At 34.4% G+C, this 19285-nt stretch overlaps 1 protein-coding gene across 1 annotated transcript; it reads right to left on the reverse strand.

Moving 5' to 3' along the window:
- Positions 1-740: 740 nt before the first annotated feature.
- On the reverse strand, positions 741-13334 carry LOC110116619 (alanine--glyoxylate aminotransferase 2 homolog 3, mitochondrial). The gene is given in 10 exon segments (XM_028691640.1): positions 741-947; positions 1048-1134; positions 3314-3427; positions 3907-4132; positions 4998-5177; positions 5454-5597; positions 6034-6204; positions 6310-6540; positions 12995-13066; positions 13068-13334. Coding segments are annotated over 10 exon segments (1440 nt in total). The 5' UTR covers positions 13239-13334; the 3' UTR covers positions 741-903.
- Between the last annotated feature and the right edge of the window lie 5951 nt (positions 13335-19285).

Consider the following 19285-nt stretch of genomic DNA (forward strand, 5'->3'; position numbering starts at 1 on the left):
ATTCCCAAAATTTACCCCAGAACATAATCTGTTAAAACTCTCTCAAAAAGCATCAGGGAGTCTGAGGCCGAATTTTTGGAGCCCAAACTATGGTGCTATGCTCTCAGTCATTTCTCCAAGTGAACTCTGCAACGTAGGGTCACTCAGGCACACAGCATTAGGGCACTCAGGTACATACACAATGGGGCATTATAAGAAAAATAATTTTTGTGTGCTCCCAAACAATGGGTAGAATCCCCCAACATGACATATTTAACTGGGATTCGAGGCAATAATACAACCCAATTAATCTACATAATCAAATTCCCCGTAGGCTAACATTATTAAAACTTATGATATAATAAATATAACCTATCTCAATCCTGATAATTTCTCGAATTGGCCTCACATATGAAAATAGATATAAACTCTCTGAATTGAAATTTCTCTCAGTACTAATCTCTCCCCATCTCTCTCTAACTAAATGGTTTTTTAGTGAAATGGATTTTTATTAAAGTGATTTAGTATATTTTGATATTTATATAAAATTTTTATTCAAAATTTCATGACACTGAGGCAACAACCCTATGACCCATTATACTTTGTCCTCCTTTTCATAATAGCAAATACATATATCTAAGTGCTGTAGTACTTCCAAGGGAAATTCTCATATATGTCAATTTTTCACACAAAGAACCCTCGGATTAAGCTCTAAAATAGAAAAATACACTTAGTAGCATTCAAAGATAAGCGGAACAAAATAAGGGGGAAGGGAGAGAGATTCATTTCAATAAGTGAATACTTGCCATACAAAACAAGAGGCCGATGCCACAGTACAATGATATCTTACAACGCAATAAATGTACAGGCATATGGGATTACGGTATAACACTTAATGTATCAAATAAGAAGCAGAAAGGGACTTCAGAGCTTTGACATTGCGACGTCCATCACATCAACCAGGAAATCTACGTATGGAGAAGAAATACTTAGATAATTTCAATAATTTTGACAAGCAAAATTTGCTATAACATAAGCACCTTGCATTAAATGCAGAGAAACTCTCACCTGTATCTTCTTTGGTGAAGCAAAGAGGAGGTGTTATTCTAAAAACATTCCCATAATAGCCACCCTTTCCAATTAATACTCCCATTTCTGTTACAAGGTAAAATGACCATTAAGATTCAAAATAAAGATCTTTACAATAAGTAAATCTTTTGTAGCAAGTACATAATTTGAAGATAATAATAATAGTAAATGTTAGCATAGATCAGTGAAAAAGTGTCAAAGAAGAAAGCTGGTGGTTCTAATTCTCTTGCTGCTAAGCTACGATTAATCAGAAGAATAAAGCAGCGAAGATTCTAGATAATATTCACTACAACGTATTAAAGAATTCATGATATGATTATTCAATAAATTTTATGTTCATGTAGGTAGTCTTCATTCCTCTTGAAAAAATCTTTAGTTTTTATCGTAGTAAGAAGTGGATTGAGATTGGTGTTCTAGATTATACCGACTTGTAACAGCTATGAGAAATGAGAACCAGGAATTCTCTTTCTAATACATTTACAAGAACTTTATTGGCTTCAAGGATCTAAAATCAATTAGAACCCTTCAAAATGACAAAAAACTCGGCCACCTTTCACAAGAATGTTAGTTCCAATAAAAGTATATTCATTTATTTAGTTTCACTTCTACTGAATGATGATAGAGAGAAGTAACATCAAAAACATATTTAGGTATTGCTCATTAAACATGGTACAAGGAAATTTTTTGTTTCCAAATGAGAAATTGTTAATTTTTGTTGAGTGAATTTCTTTGTATGCAATATATGATTGAATTTTGCTCTTTAACGCAAATCTTTACTTATTTTGTTTGTGGGTTGAGAAAATCTTTCTTGTAGGCTTTGCAAATTTCATAATCTTTGCATGTCTTATAATTATATATAAATTTTCAAACTTAATGCCTTGTTACCACTAGAAAAGAAGTCTTTGCATCCCATAGTAGGGCATACCAAGCGAGAGAGAGAAAGAGGGAGGACTTGAGTGCAAAAAGAGAGTTTTAGGTGTTGTTACTGCGCAAACTTTCGACTGCTACTATAAATGACTTCAGGTGCTTCTATAGAAGAGAAGATGGAGGGTGCTCAGCTGAGAAGGGGCTCGATTAAGCCACTCATGAGTAGGAGAAGAAAGAGAGAGGATGTTCAGTTCTCCTAGTGAGCAATCTTCCAGCACCAATGATGAAGAGGAGCAAGGCATGTGCTATATTCCTAGGGAGATAAATAACTATGATAATCTCCTTCCTTGCTTTCCTCCTTCCTTAATCAAATCATATTGTTCTAGAACAAAGGGTTGTCGTCTTTCACCACTTCCGCATCAACTAAAACAAATGGAGGTATCATTACAATGATGTAACATAAAGCCATCTCTATGTATGAAGTAAAATTCACGATGTACTAGTTTTAAAGCCAAGTGGACTATTTTGATCTCTATATGACCGTGAATGTAGGTGGATCTCATTACATACATACTACCTATACTTGTGTTTTGGATTATTGCTATGTTTATCTTCACCTTCATGCTTTATTATCTCTTTTATACAATGAATTATATTATAGACTTCGTATCTTGTGTGATCTTGAGGAAGAGAATGAATGCTGCATTTCTATATTTTGTGAGATGGCTCTTACTATTTCGATAAGGATTATAAACATCTTCTCTGTTTCATTTGTTTTCTCAGATATTTGGTTTTTCTTCATAGTTCGGTAGAAAAGTATTACTTCTTTATGCAAGGATCTTTGTTGTCGGTTCATTGTTGCTTTACGGATCATTTGTTCGGAAAGAAACAACCAAGTTTTTAAGTGAGCACGTAGAAATGAATGTGCATTATGGTTTGATTTTTTTTTTTTTTTTTTTTTTTTTGCATTTCTGGACTGTGTTTAAGGAAAAAAAAGGGATCGAACTCAAGTAATTGCAGATGGTTGGCTTCACTACAGATGTTAAGGAGTTTCAGACAATCGTTGATTTCGTTCCTACTTGGTCTGGTTGAGTTAACAGCTGGATGAACTAATTGTCGTTTTTTTATTGATTGCAATGCTTTTAAATTTGTTAACCATTAACAGGTAGTTAATCAGTAACGTCTACTGACGTAATTATTCTTTTATTTTTTTACGGAGACAGGCCTTGTACCCAGTTTTGCCATAATAAAAAAGGTTAGCACAGAAGATAACCTGACAAACTACTAGAAGAGCATTGAACATATTTTAAATAATAATAAATCACTGAATTCTGCAAGGATCCATCTGAAAAAGTAAAGGAGCAATGGGGAAGATAACCTTTCATAAGTTCCAATATGTGCAAGATCTCAGCCTTGGCTGGAGTTTTTTCCTGTCGATCGGACACTAACTCAACACCAATCATCAAGCCCCTTCCCCTTACATCACCAATGACTACAACAGAATAGAAAAAAAAAAGATTAAGGTTTATCCAGCCAAACATAAAGCAAAATATTCCATACCAGTGATGATGTATCATATCAGAATAGAGAGAACATGCAAATAATTCTATGTACTAAATATGCGTTAGGGCGAAATAGAAAGCTAAGTTGGGTTCATGAAAAACTTCAGAGTCTGATATACACATGCATAGTTACCAAAGTAGATTTCACAAGCCCGTGAGTTCTTAAATTAGCATATAATTGTGGCCTCTATGCTACAAGCATACATCTTTTTACTGTAAGACAACTGAAATAGTAATCAAAATAGTTGATGCCAATGGTTCCTCGTGGTTTGCCAAATTACTAAGCTTGAAGCAGGTTGCATGCTAAGTTACAATAGAATCCAAGAGAAGAGCACTGAATGGGATTAGATTGAACTGAAGGTGCATTAAAGCAAAAAGAATTGAAGTTTCTAAGAGAACAGAAGCCTACTTTCATGCTTTTCCTGTAACTTCTTGAGTTTGTCCATCAGGTAAGATCCCACAACAGATGCATTCTTTTGAAGCTTTTCTTTCTCTATCACTCTTAAAACAGCATGCCCTGCAGCAGTACAAACCGGATTTCCGCCGAAAGTGTTAAAGTAATTTCGCCTGGTCAGCACCTCAGCAATTTCTGGAGTGGTAACAACTGCCCCAATAGGTATCCCATTACCAATGCCCTGATGACAATTCAAATAAATAAGTAAACAGTAAAGCAAACTGTACTTTACCATAATGCAATATTCAACTTTTAATAATAATTGGTAAGACAAGGTTTCAGGAAACACAACCCTGAACCAATTGCTTGCCTAATATCCTGACTCCGAATCCTTATGTGTGTGTGCATGGATCTGTCTGGTGATTTTCTTTCTTATGATATAATAATTTCTAGCTTCTAGATATGAATATTCTCCTGATATTGTATTTGTATCAACTGCATTAAATTATCTCCAAAGCTAGGGCCACACTATTGATAACGATCTACCACTTAATGAAAAAATGCAACAATTTTCATAATAATTTATCCATTCATAAAAAATTTTGATAAATGCAAGGACAAACAAAAAAGATTTTAAATATACTGGAAAGTAGCATTACAATTTACATTGTTCTTCCCCAATAAAAATTATGAAATATATTCTAAATATAATCAACAATCCATCCATTCAATTCCAAGACAATTGAATGTGTCTAGTAATCACAATTACCCTAAACCCTAAACACTTAATCAAAGTCAATTGTAAGAAGTTGTTGAGGATTCTAATTGTTGATTAAACAGTTTATAAAGCTCTTGAAACCATATATGATGCTAGTTTTGATGATCTTAAATAGAATAGATGGCTGTTACCTTGCATTTGATAGATGAAAACATCAAAATCTAGAAGGACAAAGATAATCCTACTCCCAGAATTGTAAAAATTCATCTCTAGTTTTAATATCAATAATGTCCACTGGACGAGTTCAATAAATATTGCATGCCATATAGATAAATAAGTTAAAGTGTTTATTGGTAATATGAAAAAGAAAAGTGTGCTTATAATTCACCTTTGCCATGGTCACTATATCAGGAATAACACCATGGCCTTCAAACCCCCAGAAATGGCTTCCGGTTCGTGCAAATCCTGATTGAACTTCATCTGCTATGCACAGGCCCCCAGCATTCTTGATTGTTTTATATACAGCAGGCAAGTAACCAGGAGCTAATTCCATTATACCACCAACTCCCTGATCAAGGGGCAGAAAACATTAAATTCAGACAATCTGGAAGTGGAACTCTTTATTTACATAATTTAACGAAGTTTTAATGAAAACAAAATGTTATACTAATCATTCGTGATAATAATTAAAATTTCTCCTATACTTCATCAAGTTAGCAAACATAATATGCAAATTATGATCTCAATTCACTAAAAGAAAAAATGGGTTACAACAAAACAAATTTAATTTTAGCCATTAATGATGCAATAAGTTAATGATTGTTAAATATTCTAAGAAAAAAACCTGAATTGCTTCAGAAATAAAAGCTGCAATCCGTCCAGACGTTCCAAAGTCAATAATTTCTTGAACATCCTTGGCATATTTTTCACCCTCAGATCCAAAAGCACCTCTATATTGGTCTGGATTCACCGCATGATGTACTCCACTCTGTTAGTTGTAAAAACCAAAAAAGCAAATAGATCAATAAAGTTGAAACCTGTTGAATTAGCTTGTTACAGAGAATCACACTTTGTTAGCATTTCCTTGGCGAACAATACATTATTCAGAACGACCCCTACTGTATGCCCTTACTTGAAAGCAAGTAGAATGCTATTATAATCTTGCAATTTGCAACTACTTAAAATTGGATGATGAAAACGGAAATTAACCTTTTAATCATTAACAAAGAGTCAAAAAAGCAACACGAAAAATTCACTAATAAGCAATGTCTACCAGTTCAAAATGAGAATTTTTCAAACTCCTGCACAATAACGGCAATCTTTTTGTTCTAGCTCCAGATGATTTCCATGCCCGTTGTGCATTTCCATGCATTATTTAGTATAGATATGCAGTTTATCTTCTCATCTAATAAAAAAATTTATACCTGAATAACATTGTACTTCCAAATTGACTGAGCTGTGGCTCCCATTGTTCCAGCTGCATTTCCATGGTATGCATTTCTGATTGATATAATATCATGACAGCCAGTATAAAGTCGGGCAATCATCAAGGCAAGCTCATTTGCTTCTGTACCAGAATTTGTGAAAAATACAACCTATACAAAAAATACCAAGAAAACTGAAACAACTGGTCTACAAAGAGTTGATCGAAAAGAATTTAAATACTGCAGCAGTACGCATATCAAGTTAACAATGCATACCTTGAGATCACCAGGCATCTTAGAAGCCAATGCTTCTGCAAAATCTGCAATGGCGTGATTGAGATATAAAACAGTAGAATGTTGAATCCGTTTGATCTGGTTTACAATAACTTCAACAACCTCTGGATGACAATGCCCACAGCACACGGTGGCAATTCCGCCAAAAGCATCAAGGTATCGCTTGCCATCCTCATCATACAAGTACTGCATCTTGCCATCAACAACATTCAACTGCAAGAAAAGCAAAAAGAATGAGATTAGTGTCTGCTCCAGAATACTCACAGCATAAAATATACACATTAAGACTATAGGTTAATTTGAAACGATAGGTTCTCTTGTTTGATAACAAATTTTGATTCATGCTGATTAAGTCTACTATGGAAGCTATATATTTATTGAGAGGCTTGACGGAGAAGTATAGAGAGAATAAGGAGGAACTACATATGATATTTATTAATTTAGAGAAAGCATATATAAATTTCAAGAGAAGTGCTATGGAGAGTTCTAGATAAGAAAGGGGTTGCTTATATTCAAGTCATTAAGGATATGTACGTAGGAGCCTATGATGCACCGACACTTCTCCTCAAAGAGGCGTGCAGTGTCCGACACCGTGTCCGACACGACGCTCTTCCGACACTCCTCCGACACGTGTCGGACACACCAAAAATGTGTCCGATTAAAAAATACTAAATGCAAATTGGACACGCGTGTCGGACACGTGAATATTTTATAATTTATTTTAAATATAATTTCTTATATTTTGCGGGATTTAAACTAAATTTTTTATTTCCTATCCACAACACCAAATCAACGTCCGCACTTAATTCCCAATCATCGAATATTCTCATTTTTATTTCTTAATTTTTGACAGTGAAGATATTTTCATCTCCTCTCAGTGACTAATAAATGACATCTACGTCTAACTCTCGACGCCTGAAATATTAATTGTTATTTTTTGAAACTTACCAAAAACAAAAGCAAATGTACATGCTCGGTACCTGATGTAGGCAAGGGGGGGGGGGTCAAATTAAATCCTAAATTTTGGTTTTAACTACTCTTGGGCTTGGTAGCCATTAATATTTTGAGCTGAAATTTAACTCATTATGAGCTATTTTTAGTTCATTTATTGAAGTAAAAAGTTTAGCTCATTTATGTAAGTTTAGTGGAAGCTCATTATGGTGGATCTTGGCCCTTTCTCTTCCCCATTTTTTCTTTCAGTTTTCTCCTTGTCTCCTCAGTTTCTCTTGGCTGCCTGCTTGGTTCTCGTGGATGGTTGTTTGGTTCCCGTGGCTGGCTGCTTAGCTCCCGTGGATGGCTGCTTGGTTCCCGTGGCTTGGTCCTTTGGTTCCTGTGGCTGGCTGCTTAGTTTCCGTGGATGGCTGCTTGGTTCCCGTGGCTTGGCCCTTTGGTTCCAATGGCTGGTTGCTTAGTTCCCGTGGTTGGCTGCTTGGTTCCTGTGACTTCTCTTCTTTGTTTCCTGTACCGAATGAGGTCTGCTGTTTGGTGGCTGTTGGGTGGGGATTTCGGTTGCTGCCTCTAAGTTTTCTGTGCAGTTTTCTGCTATAGTTTTTGGGCTGTCTTTTAGCCTTCTTCTTGTTGTCTTTTGGCCTTCTATTTCTCTTTTTTAATTAAGATATTTAATGTGTTTTAGTGGCTGTTTGTCTTCCCTTTCTCTCCTATAAATTTGTGGCTGTTTTAGAGTTTAAGAGAGTTGCTTATGATGTGATTTTTGGAAGCCATAACCTGTGGGTTTGTTGTTTGGAAAAGCTTGTGAGCTTTGTCCAACTTCTCTTCCTCTCCTCCTTGGGAAAGCTTGCGAGCTTGTCCTCATCCTTCATCTTGGCTTCTAACCTCTTTCTTCTCGCTGCAAGTGCCACCTCATCTGTATCTTTCATCTCAAGTAAAGAAGAGCAACTTTAGGTGTATTTTTATGTTTATATGTTGTTTGTAAGTCAAAGTTGTAAGCGTCCTGCAAGCGTCTCTTATAATACTAAAGTTTATTTTTGTCATAAATTGTCTAGTTTTAGTGAGTTCTTGTAATATTCTATTATCTAGAAAGAGTTTATTTTGTAAGCAAAAATTTGGGGCCCTTGCATCAGTACCGCTAGGTATCGCTAGGTACATGCTCGGTATCGTTAGGTACATGCTCGGTACCGCTAGGTATCGCTAGATACCACTCAGTACATGCTCGGTACCGTTAGGTACAAGCTCGGTACCACTAGGTACATGCTCGGTACCGCTCAGTACATGCTCGGTATCTTTCCATACAAATAACTTACGAACTTTAAAAATAAGCAGAACTCCAAGTGTCATCCTCTTCCTGTTGTGAGAGAAATTGGAGCACATACTCATTTATTCAATCAATGAATAGGAATAAAATAACTCCACAACGAGCTGAAGATTTAATTTATGTGTATACAAATCTTCGTCTTCTATCAAGGAAAACCCCACTTTATATGACATGTGATTACAAGATGTGAGATGTTGGTGGAGATGGGTTCGAGTGCCTTGATGATATGGTTATTGGAGGTTGCAAATCTTTCTCTAGATGAACCGGAGTTGGAAGCAATAATATTCAATGATGATGATATTGAAGGCCAAAAATCAACTTCTGAATCTAATTCTATCATTCCCTCAATTGAGTAGTTGGACCTTCATGTTGTACTAAATGATTTTTTGCTTATATTTTTATGGTTGTACTAGACATTTTGTACTAAACATCTTTGTGTTATAAGCTAAACAAGTTATCATGAAATTGATTTATTATTGCTTGTCATTTTTAATATAATGTCACCTTAATTTCTATATATTATATTAAAAATTATTATGTCATATCCACGCCGCACCCGTGTCCTATATTTAAAAAAAAATGTCATGTCCCATGTCCGTGTCGTGTACGTGTCAGTGCATCATAGGCAGGAGCTATTACTTGTGTTCAAACACATATTTTCCTATTTTAGTTGGATTACATCAAGGATCAGCCTTAAGCCAATACCTTTTTGCTTTAGTCATAGATATTCTTACTAGACATTTGCAAGAGAATAAACCCTGGTGTATGTTTTTTGCTAATGATATTCTTCTTGTTGATAAGACAAGAGAGGGAGTTGAAAGTAAACTTGAATTATGGAGGTCAACCTTAGAGTCTCAAGGTTTTCGTTTGAGTAGATTTAAAACCTAATACATGGAGTGTAATTTTAGTAGTAATAGATCTAGAGGAGGGATTGTGACTTTGGGCAATCAAGTCATTAGTAAGAGTACAAGTTTTAGATATATTGGATTTGTTAGTCAGTGTGATGGTGAAATAGATGGGGATAATATTAGTAGAATTCAAGTTGGATGGTTGAAGTGGAGGAATGCATCAGGCTTGTTGTGTGATAGAAAAGTGCCTCTCAAACTTAAGGGAAAATTCTATTAGATGGTGGTGGGACCTGCAATGCTTTATCACCTAGAATGTTTGCCACTAAACGAGAAGCATAATATCAAGTAAAGTGTTGCAGAAATGAGAATGCTTAGGTGGATGAGTGGCTTTGCTTTTAGAGACAATATATGAAACAAGCATATCCGTGAAAAGAATGGAGTAGCTCCAGCGGCGGATAAGATTAGAGAGTCGTCTTAGATGGTCTGGTCACTTAAATGGCAGTCTTCCGACGACCGGGTTAGAAGAGTAGATGCATTAGATTTGGCTTATGTTATGAAAGGTAGAGGCATACCTAAGAAGACATGGTTAGAAAATATTAGAAATGACATTTTTTATAAGATTAAAATGAGGATTTGACTCTTAACAGGTCATAAAGGAGAAAAAGAATTCATTTAGTCAGCCCCACATAAAGGCTTGATGTTGTTGTTGTTGGTTCTCTTATTTGATAAAGGGTACCGGATGAGATTCTTTTCCCATTTTGCTGATTTGACAGTAACAATCCTATGGGATTTTGATGCAGAAAAACATCAAGTGGTGCACAGGCTAATGAAAATATCACAAATCAAGTCCCGTCACTTTGCATGTGCTATGTAATTATTTTATTACATTAACTCATACTCTTTTTTAGTGGAAAGGTGGTTGGATTGCTTTGGTAGACCCTCATGGTTTGAATTCATGGTTAACTGACCTCTTCTCTTCAATTCCACAATTCAAGTCATCTCCAAAAAATCAAAGCTTCAATGTTAGATCTCCATCTTTTAAGCACATGTTGTAAGAAATTGTTCAATGGAATTAGGTTGGCGGCTCCTTGCCTTCTAATTAATTTTTAAGCAAGCTACTTTTATGGATTAAGTTGAATTGAGTACATTTAAATATGCTTGTTTATGCTTTATTAGACAATTTTCTTTGGATACATAAATATGACTTTCTCTCTCTTTCATGCTTGTGAATGGCTTAGGGGCCAAAGTTTGAGAATTCTTTTGGTGGGGAATAGTTATCTCCTCCATTCAAACTCTTACTCTAGCCTCCATCCCATCCTAATGCACACACCACCACAAACCCCTGAAGCCCCCACCCATCAGATGTGAACTAAAACTTCTTAATAAACTTTGAAACAAAACATAGGTACGAACGAAAACAAAGTTAACAATTATTATGATAGAAAATAAATTCTGGGAAGTGATGATTTTATTTTAGGCAACGGTTTCTTAAAAATGAAATAAATGGCTACTTCTATCAATTAAAGTAGTGTGGCTAGAGATTAAAATTGTTCTAATGCTCAGAAACTCTCCAAAATTTTCATAAAAAGCAAATTTCAATTTCACACACAAAGTAAGTGAAAAAATAAAATTATTACTTTCCAAAACATGTTTTCTGCTAAAAGAAACTGGATGAGCCCTAATTTAATGTGGGATCAATGAATTTTATTTATGTCCAAAGGAATAATAAATAGGAAATTTTTAACATTTTTTATGTTAACTAGCTTAGCTGATGAGAATTTGTAAGTTCTTTTTAAAATCATGTATTCAAATTCTGCTTATATCAAAAATTGCTCCACAACACTAAATATTCACAAAAACAAAAAAAATAATTATTTTCCAAAATATATTATCTATCTAAAAATAATCAAAAGTACCAACAATTTGAAAATCAGGAGAAAAAAGCACCAATTTTTTACCTAAAGAATCAAATGGGTGTTTTGATTGTTTTACATTTGTGCAAGAAAAAATTTTATAGCATGTAATCATCACTAATAGCTGTCTACATTACCACAAAATTTTTTACTCCTCTGGAGCCATTTTAGCTCTCAAGAGATTATTACGTGCGGTCACCGAACTGTCTGAAGGCCAATCAAGACGCGCCACCTCGTCAGATATATAGCAGTACACAGTAATGATATAAAACATATTGATGATTTGGCACATCTTTATTGACCTCCCTATGGCATCCATGACCACAATATTAATTTCGCCTCCTCAGAGTAAAAAAGCACTGTTCTTTTCCCTAGAGTGTTAAATATCATTTTTGATTGTTTGTCAGTTTTGCAAGGAAAAAATTTAAGGCAGGCACGCGATCATTATTTAATAATTTTCTACATCATTTCAATAAAAAAAAATCTCCTCTGGGGCCACTTTAGCTGTCTCCTTCTTAAGACTATCTTATCTATCAGTGCAAAAATCGAACCTTGGAATGCTCCTACATTGTACTAAGTATCCTTTTTTTTTTGGGGGGTTAGTACTAAGTATTCTAACCAAAGAAGCAATACATTTATTCCAAGACCAATGATTAAAATACACTCTGGAAATCCCGTCCAAAATACTTTATACAGAGACAGCTATACTTCCAACAAAACTTTCTGACATAAACGTCAAATCCTGACTCAGCCTTTCAGCTCCTAATCCTCTGCGTTTCTCCGCATCAATGAAAATTATGATGCTGCTTAATAAAAAAATCTGTTTACGGATATTCGGATGCAATTTATGTGACGATTAACTTAAAATTTTTAAATTTATTTTCCAATTAATATAATTTATAATATTATTTATTAAAATTAATTTCAACATAAATTCAAAAACATTCTAAGTCCATCGAAACAAAAATTAAGTCAAGATATTTTGAAACATAATTTTCTCTTTTTAAATATAATACAAATTAAATGGAACGTAAAATAAATTTATGAACAAGATTTAGTAATATTTATTTCGAAATTCATTTATTAAAAAACTAAAAATTTTTAACCTCATTTCAAAAGTTATATTATAAACTAAGATAATATAAATGCTTACTTTATTTAAAGAGTAAAACAAGATACAAGTACTAAATCTAACCCTAATAGTTCCCGATTTTCACGATGAAACCTCCCTCTTCAACAATTAGATACTTCCTCAGCTAATCCAATAAGCATGGTCTTCAAATGGATCACTGATGAGTCAATGGTCGGAGATGATATACCTTCGTATATTCCTTAACGAGATCTGGCGGGTCATTGCACTTTCAAACCCAAACAAGGCAATCGCCAATTTGCTTGCGATCATAGGAAAATCATGAGCACAAAATAAAAATAATTGCAATTCATCAATTGGAACCTAACGCGAGCAAGATCGAGGGAAGTTGAGATAAAAAAATATATATATAATTCAAATTTTGAAAAAAAAAAAAGTTTCGATTAGAAGGGAAAAAAAAAACTAAAAACCACAATTATTAATGAAAATAAGAGAACTTTTATCCAACACAAATTACTAAACCAAGAGTAGAAGAACGTACAGCGATTCTTGTATAAATGTAAGAGAGAGGGCTGAGGAACTCGGAGCGCTTTAGGAGAATCTCAGCCGTCCGGGCGGCCATCGTACGGAGGAGGAGAGTAGTCGAACGGGGGTAATTTCGGTAGGCCTGCATTGTTCTTCCCGGAAAGGGTTTCCACCTCTGCCTGCGCCGCGGCAAGGCCAGAGAAGGGGGAGCCGTTCTTGCCTCGCCGGAGAGGAGAAAGCCACCGGAAAACCGCCCTCTGCATGTTTGTTAACGAAATGATAAACCACCCTTCTCCCTGTTTTCTCCCGTGTCGTCCTCGCTCCACTTGCCCCCTGGCTTGATCGATTTAACAATGGAGACATCGTCGTTATGTATAAATATTGCGTGAGGTAGCGCGAAGGTCTGTTGCATAATAGAAAATTTTCTTTTTTAGCGGTATAATTTCATGTCTTCTCTCAATTATTAATAATCAAGTTATTTTCTTAACATTTAGCGATAAAAAGCAATCTTAATATGCACAGACTATATATATATATATATATACAAACAAAAATAAAATAAAACGAAAAAGAATTAAACGATAATCAATAATGCTAAAAATAAACGTGATTCGAATCAATGATTTTTTTATGTGATAATGATAATATTCATTGCTTTATATAATCTTCAATGGAAGCACAATGGATTCATTTACTTCTTTGAAGAAAATGATAAATTGCTTCCTTTCCCAAGGTGAAATTATTTTGCATAGGTTAAACCTTCTTTTCTATGTCTCGTTATGTGGATCAAATTGAATTGACTGAACTAAAGTTTAACTCAATTAGGCCAATTTGGAAAATTGTTTGATTGGTACAATTTTTTAATTTTAAAATTAAGCTAAATGATTTAGCTAATTCATCAACCAAACTAATCAAACTAGGGAAATTTACATACATGCCACTTTATAACATCCTATTTACATATCTAACACCTAAAACTTTAATATTACATCCATACCACCCTATATTATTTTAATATCAAATATACCACTTATATTTCTTTCCTACCAATCATATATTTCATTTCTACCACTCATATTTTGTATGAAAATGAACTATGGGTGGTATTTATGTAATATTAAAGTTTTAGGTGTTAAATATGTAAATAGAATAGTATTAAGTGGTATGTATGTAAAACTCCCATCAAACTAACTAAATGAAAATCCGAGTGTAAGTGAGTTAAATATCTTACCATAAAATGACCAAGTACTTATTGATGTCTGAAATATCTTGTGAGGATTTTAAGCGTAAACCATGAGATTAGGTTATCCCAAGAGATCTTATGGATGTGGGACAAGTCATTCTATAGGTGATGAAAGAAAGCCAATAATTCATTCCATAAGTAATTGAGTTAATTAGGTGTGTTTGGATAACTATAGGGAGCTTTTAAGTGTGAATTTGAAAGAAGAACTTGCTAATAATTGTAATAAAAGCTTCAAAAATGTGTTTGAAATGAATAATATTGCAATGGGTTATAATAAGAAGCTTTTATAGATGAGTGCAAGAGATATACTCTTACAACATGAAATAATTAAAAGCTCCTAGAGAAAATTCTAGGACACATAAACATATAATGGATGTAATTGCTAGCCCTAAAATAGATTTAGTGAGACATAATGGTACAATGGGAGATAATAGGGATTTTTTAAAAAATAGTAAGAGAGAGAGAATCTTATTATGAGATGAAAGAGGGAGCTCCTAAAGAGGAGTCTAATAGACATAATCATTTTATGGGATGTAATAGGGTGCTCATAAAGAGGTTTTCTAAAGACATAATTATGTAATGGGATGTTATAGTGAGCTCCTAAAATGGAGTCTAAGAGACATAATCTAGTGTGGGATGTAATAGGTAGCTATTAAAGTCAAAATTCTAAGAGATATAATCTTATAAGTAGATGTAATAAGGAGATACAAAAGACGAGTTTAAGAGATAAAATATTGTAATAGGACGTAATTGGGAGAAATTAGGTATTTTAGATACATAATCATATAGTGAGATGTAATTAGGAACCCCTGATGAAGAGTCCTAGGGAAATAATCCTACAATTGGATATAATAAGGAGCACTTGAGGAGTAGTATGAGAGACATAATGATAAAATTGGATGTGATAAATGGTGATACAATTGTTGAAAGAGACAAGTTCAATCTATGTTATAATTCTTTGACCCACTATCTTAGGTTTTCGTAAAGCAAGTTAGGAAAGAGACGAGCACTAACAATAAAGATTTTCCCCCTTTAAATCTTTTATTTTCCCCTTCCTTGTTCCTATTTCCTTTGAACTCAATGCATGCTTCATTATCCATTGGATGGATTGTATTTGCTTAACACACTAGTATGATTAAGATATGCGTTCAAGAATACACCATTATACACAAGTAATAATGAGTGAGTAAATAGTTACATCTAATAGAGACTATCAATGTCAATTATTTAAGTTAAGTTGATTATAAAGTTATCAAAATAATTGAAATTGGTGAAGATTTGTGATTGTTGACCTCATTTTTATTTGGTCAAGTTTTATTCCTTACCACTCATCCTAAGTTTAGTTTAGACCCAACCTGTAGGGACTTTAGGGGGCAACCTAAAGACTTAGTTGGAGACCAAACCTAGACCATAGGAAACTTCCTAGTGACACTTCTAAACCTTATACAAATTTCATTAAAAAAAATCTAAACCTAAAGCCCTTTACCCACAAACTAGATACCATTACATTCATTATCAATATTTGATCAAACTCATTCCCATGATCTTAAAGTTGAACCAAATCATCTTATTGCCTCTCTTGAATAGATATGACCCATTCATAGCCCTTGCATACTCTAAAACCATTTAATTTAATTCACATTTCCTAAAATACCTAATAGGTCCTAAAACCACAAAATTTACATTTTGACTTTCCCATCAGAATTGAGTTTATCCATTACATTTTGAATGATCTAAAAAATTATTTTATTCATCCTAACTAAGTCATGGTTAAAGCCAAATTTAACAAAACATCCCTAAATATACAATGTGATATTTTCAGCATCAAGCTATGTACAAACATTTGATTTACAATTTAAACCCTTTATAAACTTCAATAAACCTAATTAAAACCATTTGAATACTTGGTTAGCCATGGTTGACCATGGTAGACCTAATTTACCATATATGCCCATACACCTCTCTCGCATGTTCAAACCCAATTAAAGTCATGGGAGGCCTCTTAATATACCAAATCACTTGTTTGAATATGATAGAGCCAGTTGGACCCATTGATAAGCCATAGAGGATCATGGTTGACAAAGTCACCCATGTAACCCATATATAACAAATACATCATGCGTTTTGAATTATACTCAAACCATGATAGCCATTTTATCTAAACCCATACCAAACATCAATATACATCTTAAGCATTCTACCTTAGCCAACCAACCCCATGGGCTGACCTAGGTCGTCAACCATTGAGGTAGCCCAAAGGGGACCCAATGGGTAAAAAATAATTTTACTTCAATTCACCCAAGTCTAACTCTTGCATTTCACTCTACATACTTCATACAAATTTCCAAATCATACCCCATAGCTTGCTAGTCACTTTGCTCCATCCCATTGAAAATTCAAAAAGTGAACCCAACCCAAAGAAACCCAGCATGCTTGAAAATGACCTCCTTCTTCACTTCTCTATCCCTAAACAATTTGGTTCACCTGGCAGCATCTCTGAGCAATCTTTGCAATCCCAATGGCCCATGAAAGCTAGATGGATTAATTTTTCCAAAATAACAAATTATATAGAGGATTTCATTACATTACCTTGCTATTTGAAACTTCCTTTAACTTTTCCAGAGAAAACCAATCTTCCCCTTCATTTCCCTAGGCTTCCAGACCCCTCCAATTGCAACTTTGAGTGAGCTCCGATGAAAAGGTGGTAATGCCAATCCAACTATTCTCCTCTAGCTTGTTTTAGGCCTCAACTTCTGGAGGAAACTTATTCCCTAGACTTAGGCAAACTCATTGGATTAAAAAGCCCCAACAGTAGAACACTCCTTTGAGGTATATCTCAAACTTGAGCTCAATATAATAGAGGTTCCGACCTTTGTTATAAAAATGGTCAATCCACGAGAATTTCATAGTTGGATTTTTTTTCTTTTTTTTTTCATTAAGATTCTACTAGATTATTTTGAAGCTAATATATGTATTAAAAATCCTAGGTTAATTAGTTTTACATAGATTAACTATAATCAAAGCTAGAGGTTGAAGAAGAAATCAGGGCCATCCATGTCCTATTTTTCTTTTACATCCCTGATTACGTCAAACCAGATGGCTTCAAACCTCCACAAGATTTGGTGCTTTGTCTGTTGTCGTACGATCTTAGATTGAATGGATGTTATTCAACCTGAGTTGTCCTTAGACCCACTACATATTCAAATAGTGAATTAGAGTTCACCGCATGGAAATTGCATCTCGTGTCAGCTGCCAACCATGTAATTCGTGAAATTAGGGATTTTAAATGCAAAAATCTAATAACACTTCAAAAAATATTTTATCCCAATCCACTGGAGCATTTTTTATGTATGAACTCCTATGCATTCATGATAAATAACACTATCCAATGATTACGTATTTGTGGAATGTAGTTTATTAGATTCTACTTAATATAATCAATACAAAAATTTATGTTTATTTAATTATTGCACATAGTAAGCTCAATTAGGCCTAAAATTAATATAGGATGATATATGAGATGTTATTAACTTGACAAAATTTACCCAGATGTATTTGAGACATATTATGGCCTCCATGCATGAATTTTTGAAACTTAAAGTCATTATTTTGACATAGAAATTTAAATTGTTATAACATATAATCCATCTAGGATTATGAATTATTTTTATTTTATTGTTAGGTTTATGTATTAGAATTAGATATCCATTTAATTCACTTTAATCCAAGTCATTGTATGTCCTAGGAAATTCACTTAGTTGTTAGGGTTAGACATCTTAAGAAAAATTTAGAAATTCATCTTCTCATTCAAATGCCTTAAAATTTTCACCTATAATCGTAAGGTCTTCAAGACGTTTGAATTTAATTTGGTTAATATTTTAATCCATTTTGTTACCCAATTACTAAATTCTAAAATAAACCCCACATAGAAACATAAAAAAAAAAATCTGAACCACAGCTTTCTTGAGGAGCTCTGCTAGGGTTTTTCCCTAGCAGTCGTCGTTACCCTCCTTCGTTCCTTGGCATGTTCATGGCCTCATCGCCTTGGGTTTTCTTCTCCTCATTCCTCATATTTTAATTTATTTGGGTTTTCTCGGTTAATTGTTCCTCCTCCGACTAATTTGGCTCATACAACTGCTAATCAGCTGTTTGATTGTGGGTTCCTTAATCGATTGTCATCTTCCCTTTAGTTTCTCGAAGCATTATCTGAAGATTCTTCTTTGTCTGATTTTTTCAACCTTAAACTCATAACGCACGATGGCTGTAATAGCAGTTCTGCACATATCATCCAGGCCGATCATGGATCGTCCTAGGACGATCAGTTGTAATTTTGTTCCAGATTCTGTACAGAAGTTACAAGAAAAATTTCCTGTATGTATCGTCCAGGCCGATTTGGGATCGTCCTGGGACGATCAGAGCATGGCAAAAGTCAGAGAGCAAATTGTCCTGGAAATTAATTATCATCCTGCGAAATCATCCCAGGACGATGTGGAATTTAGTCAGATCATCCAGGACGATCGTGCGATTGGCCGGGCCGATCAGAGCATTTTAAAGCTGAAATCAGCTCATTTTGAAGAGAGAGAAAATCAAATAAATATCTAAAATCGTTTGAGGAGAGAGAAGGTCGAGGAGAATTGTGGAAAAGTTGATTTTCGGGCGACGCCGAGCCGTTTTCACCCGACGAGACTGTTCGAAAAAGTGTTATACAGAAGGTAAGGCACATTCCGCCTTTCTCAATTTTCAGAACGGTGACGTTTGAACGAGTTTTCTCTCCGGATTTCGTTTTCGTTAACGAATTTCGTCTGTATTTTCTGACTGATTCAGTTTTTACCGTGTAACTTTCTATATGTTTTTGAGGTGCCGAGTGTGCACATTTTGATTATTTTCTGGAGATTTTTGACCGGGTAATTTTGATTCAGCGGTGTTTTCTTTCGACTGTAATTTCTGAATTTGTCTGGGCAGTAGAATAAAAGTCTTATAATATTGTTGTGAATGTTCTGTGGTAATTTGGTGAAATTCTGTTTCGGTGAATTTTTGTGTAAATTCCGTATACTGCCGTTATGCCGC

This window comes from Dendrobium catenatum, unplaced genomic scaffold, assembly GCF_001605985.2.
Source record: "Dendrobium catenatum unplaced genomic scaffold, ASM160598v2 original_scaffold_33224, whole genome shotgun sequence".
Taxonomy (NCBI): domain Eukaryota; kingdom Viridiplantae; phylum Streptophyta; class Magnoliopsida; order Asparagales; family Orchidaceae; genus Dendrobium; species Dendrobium catenatum.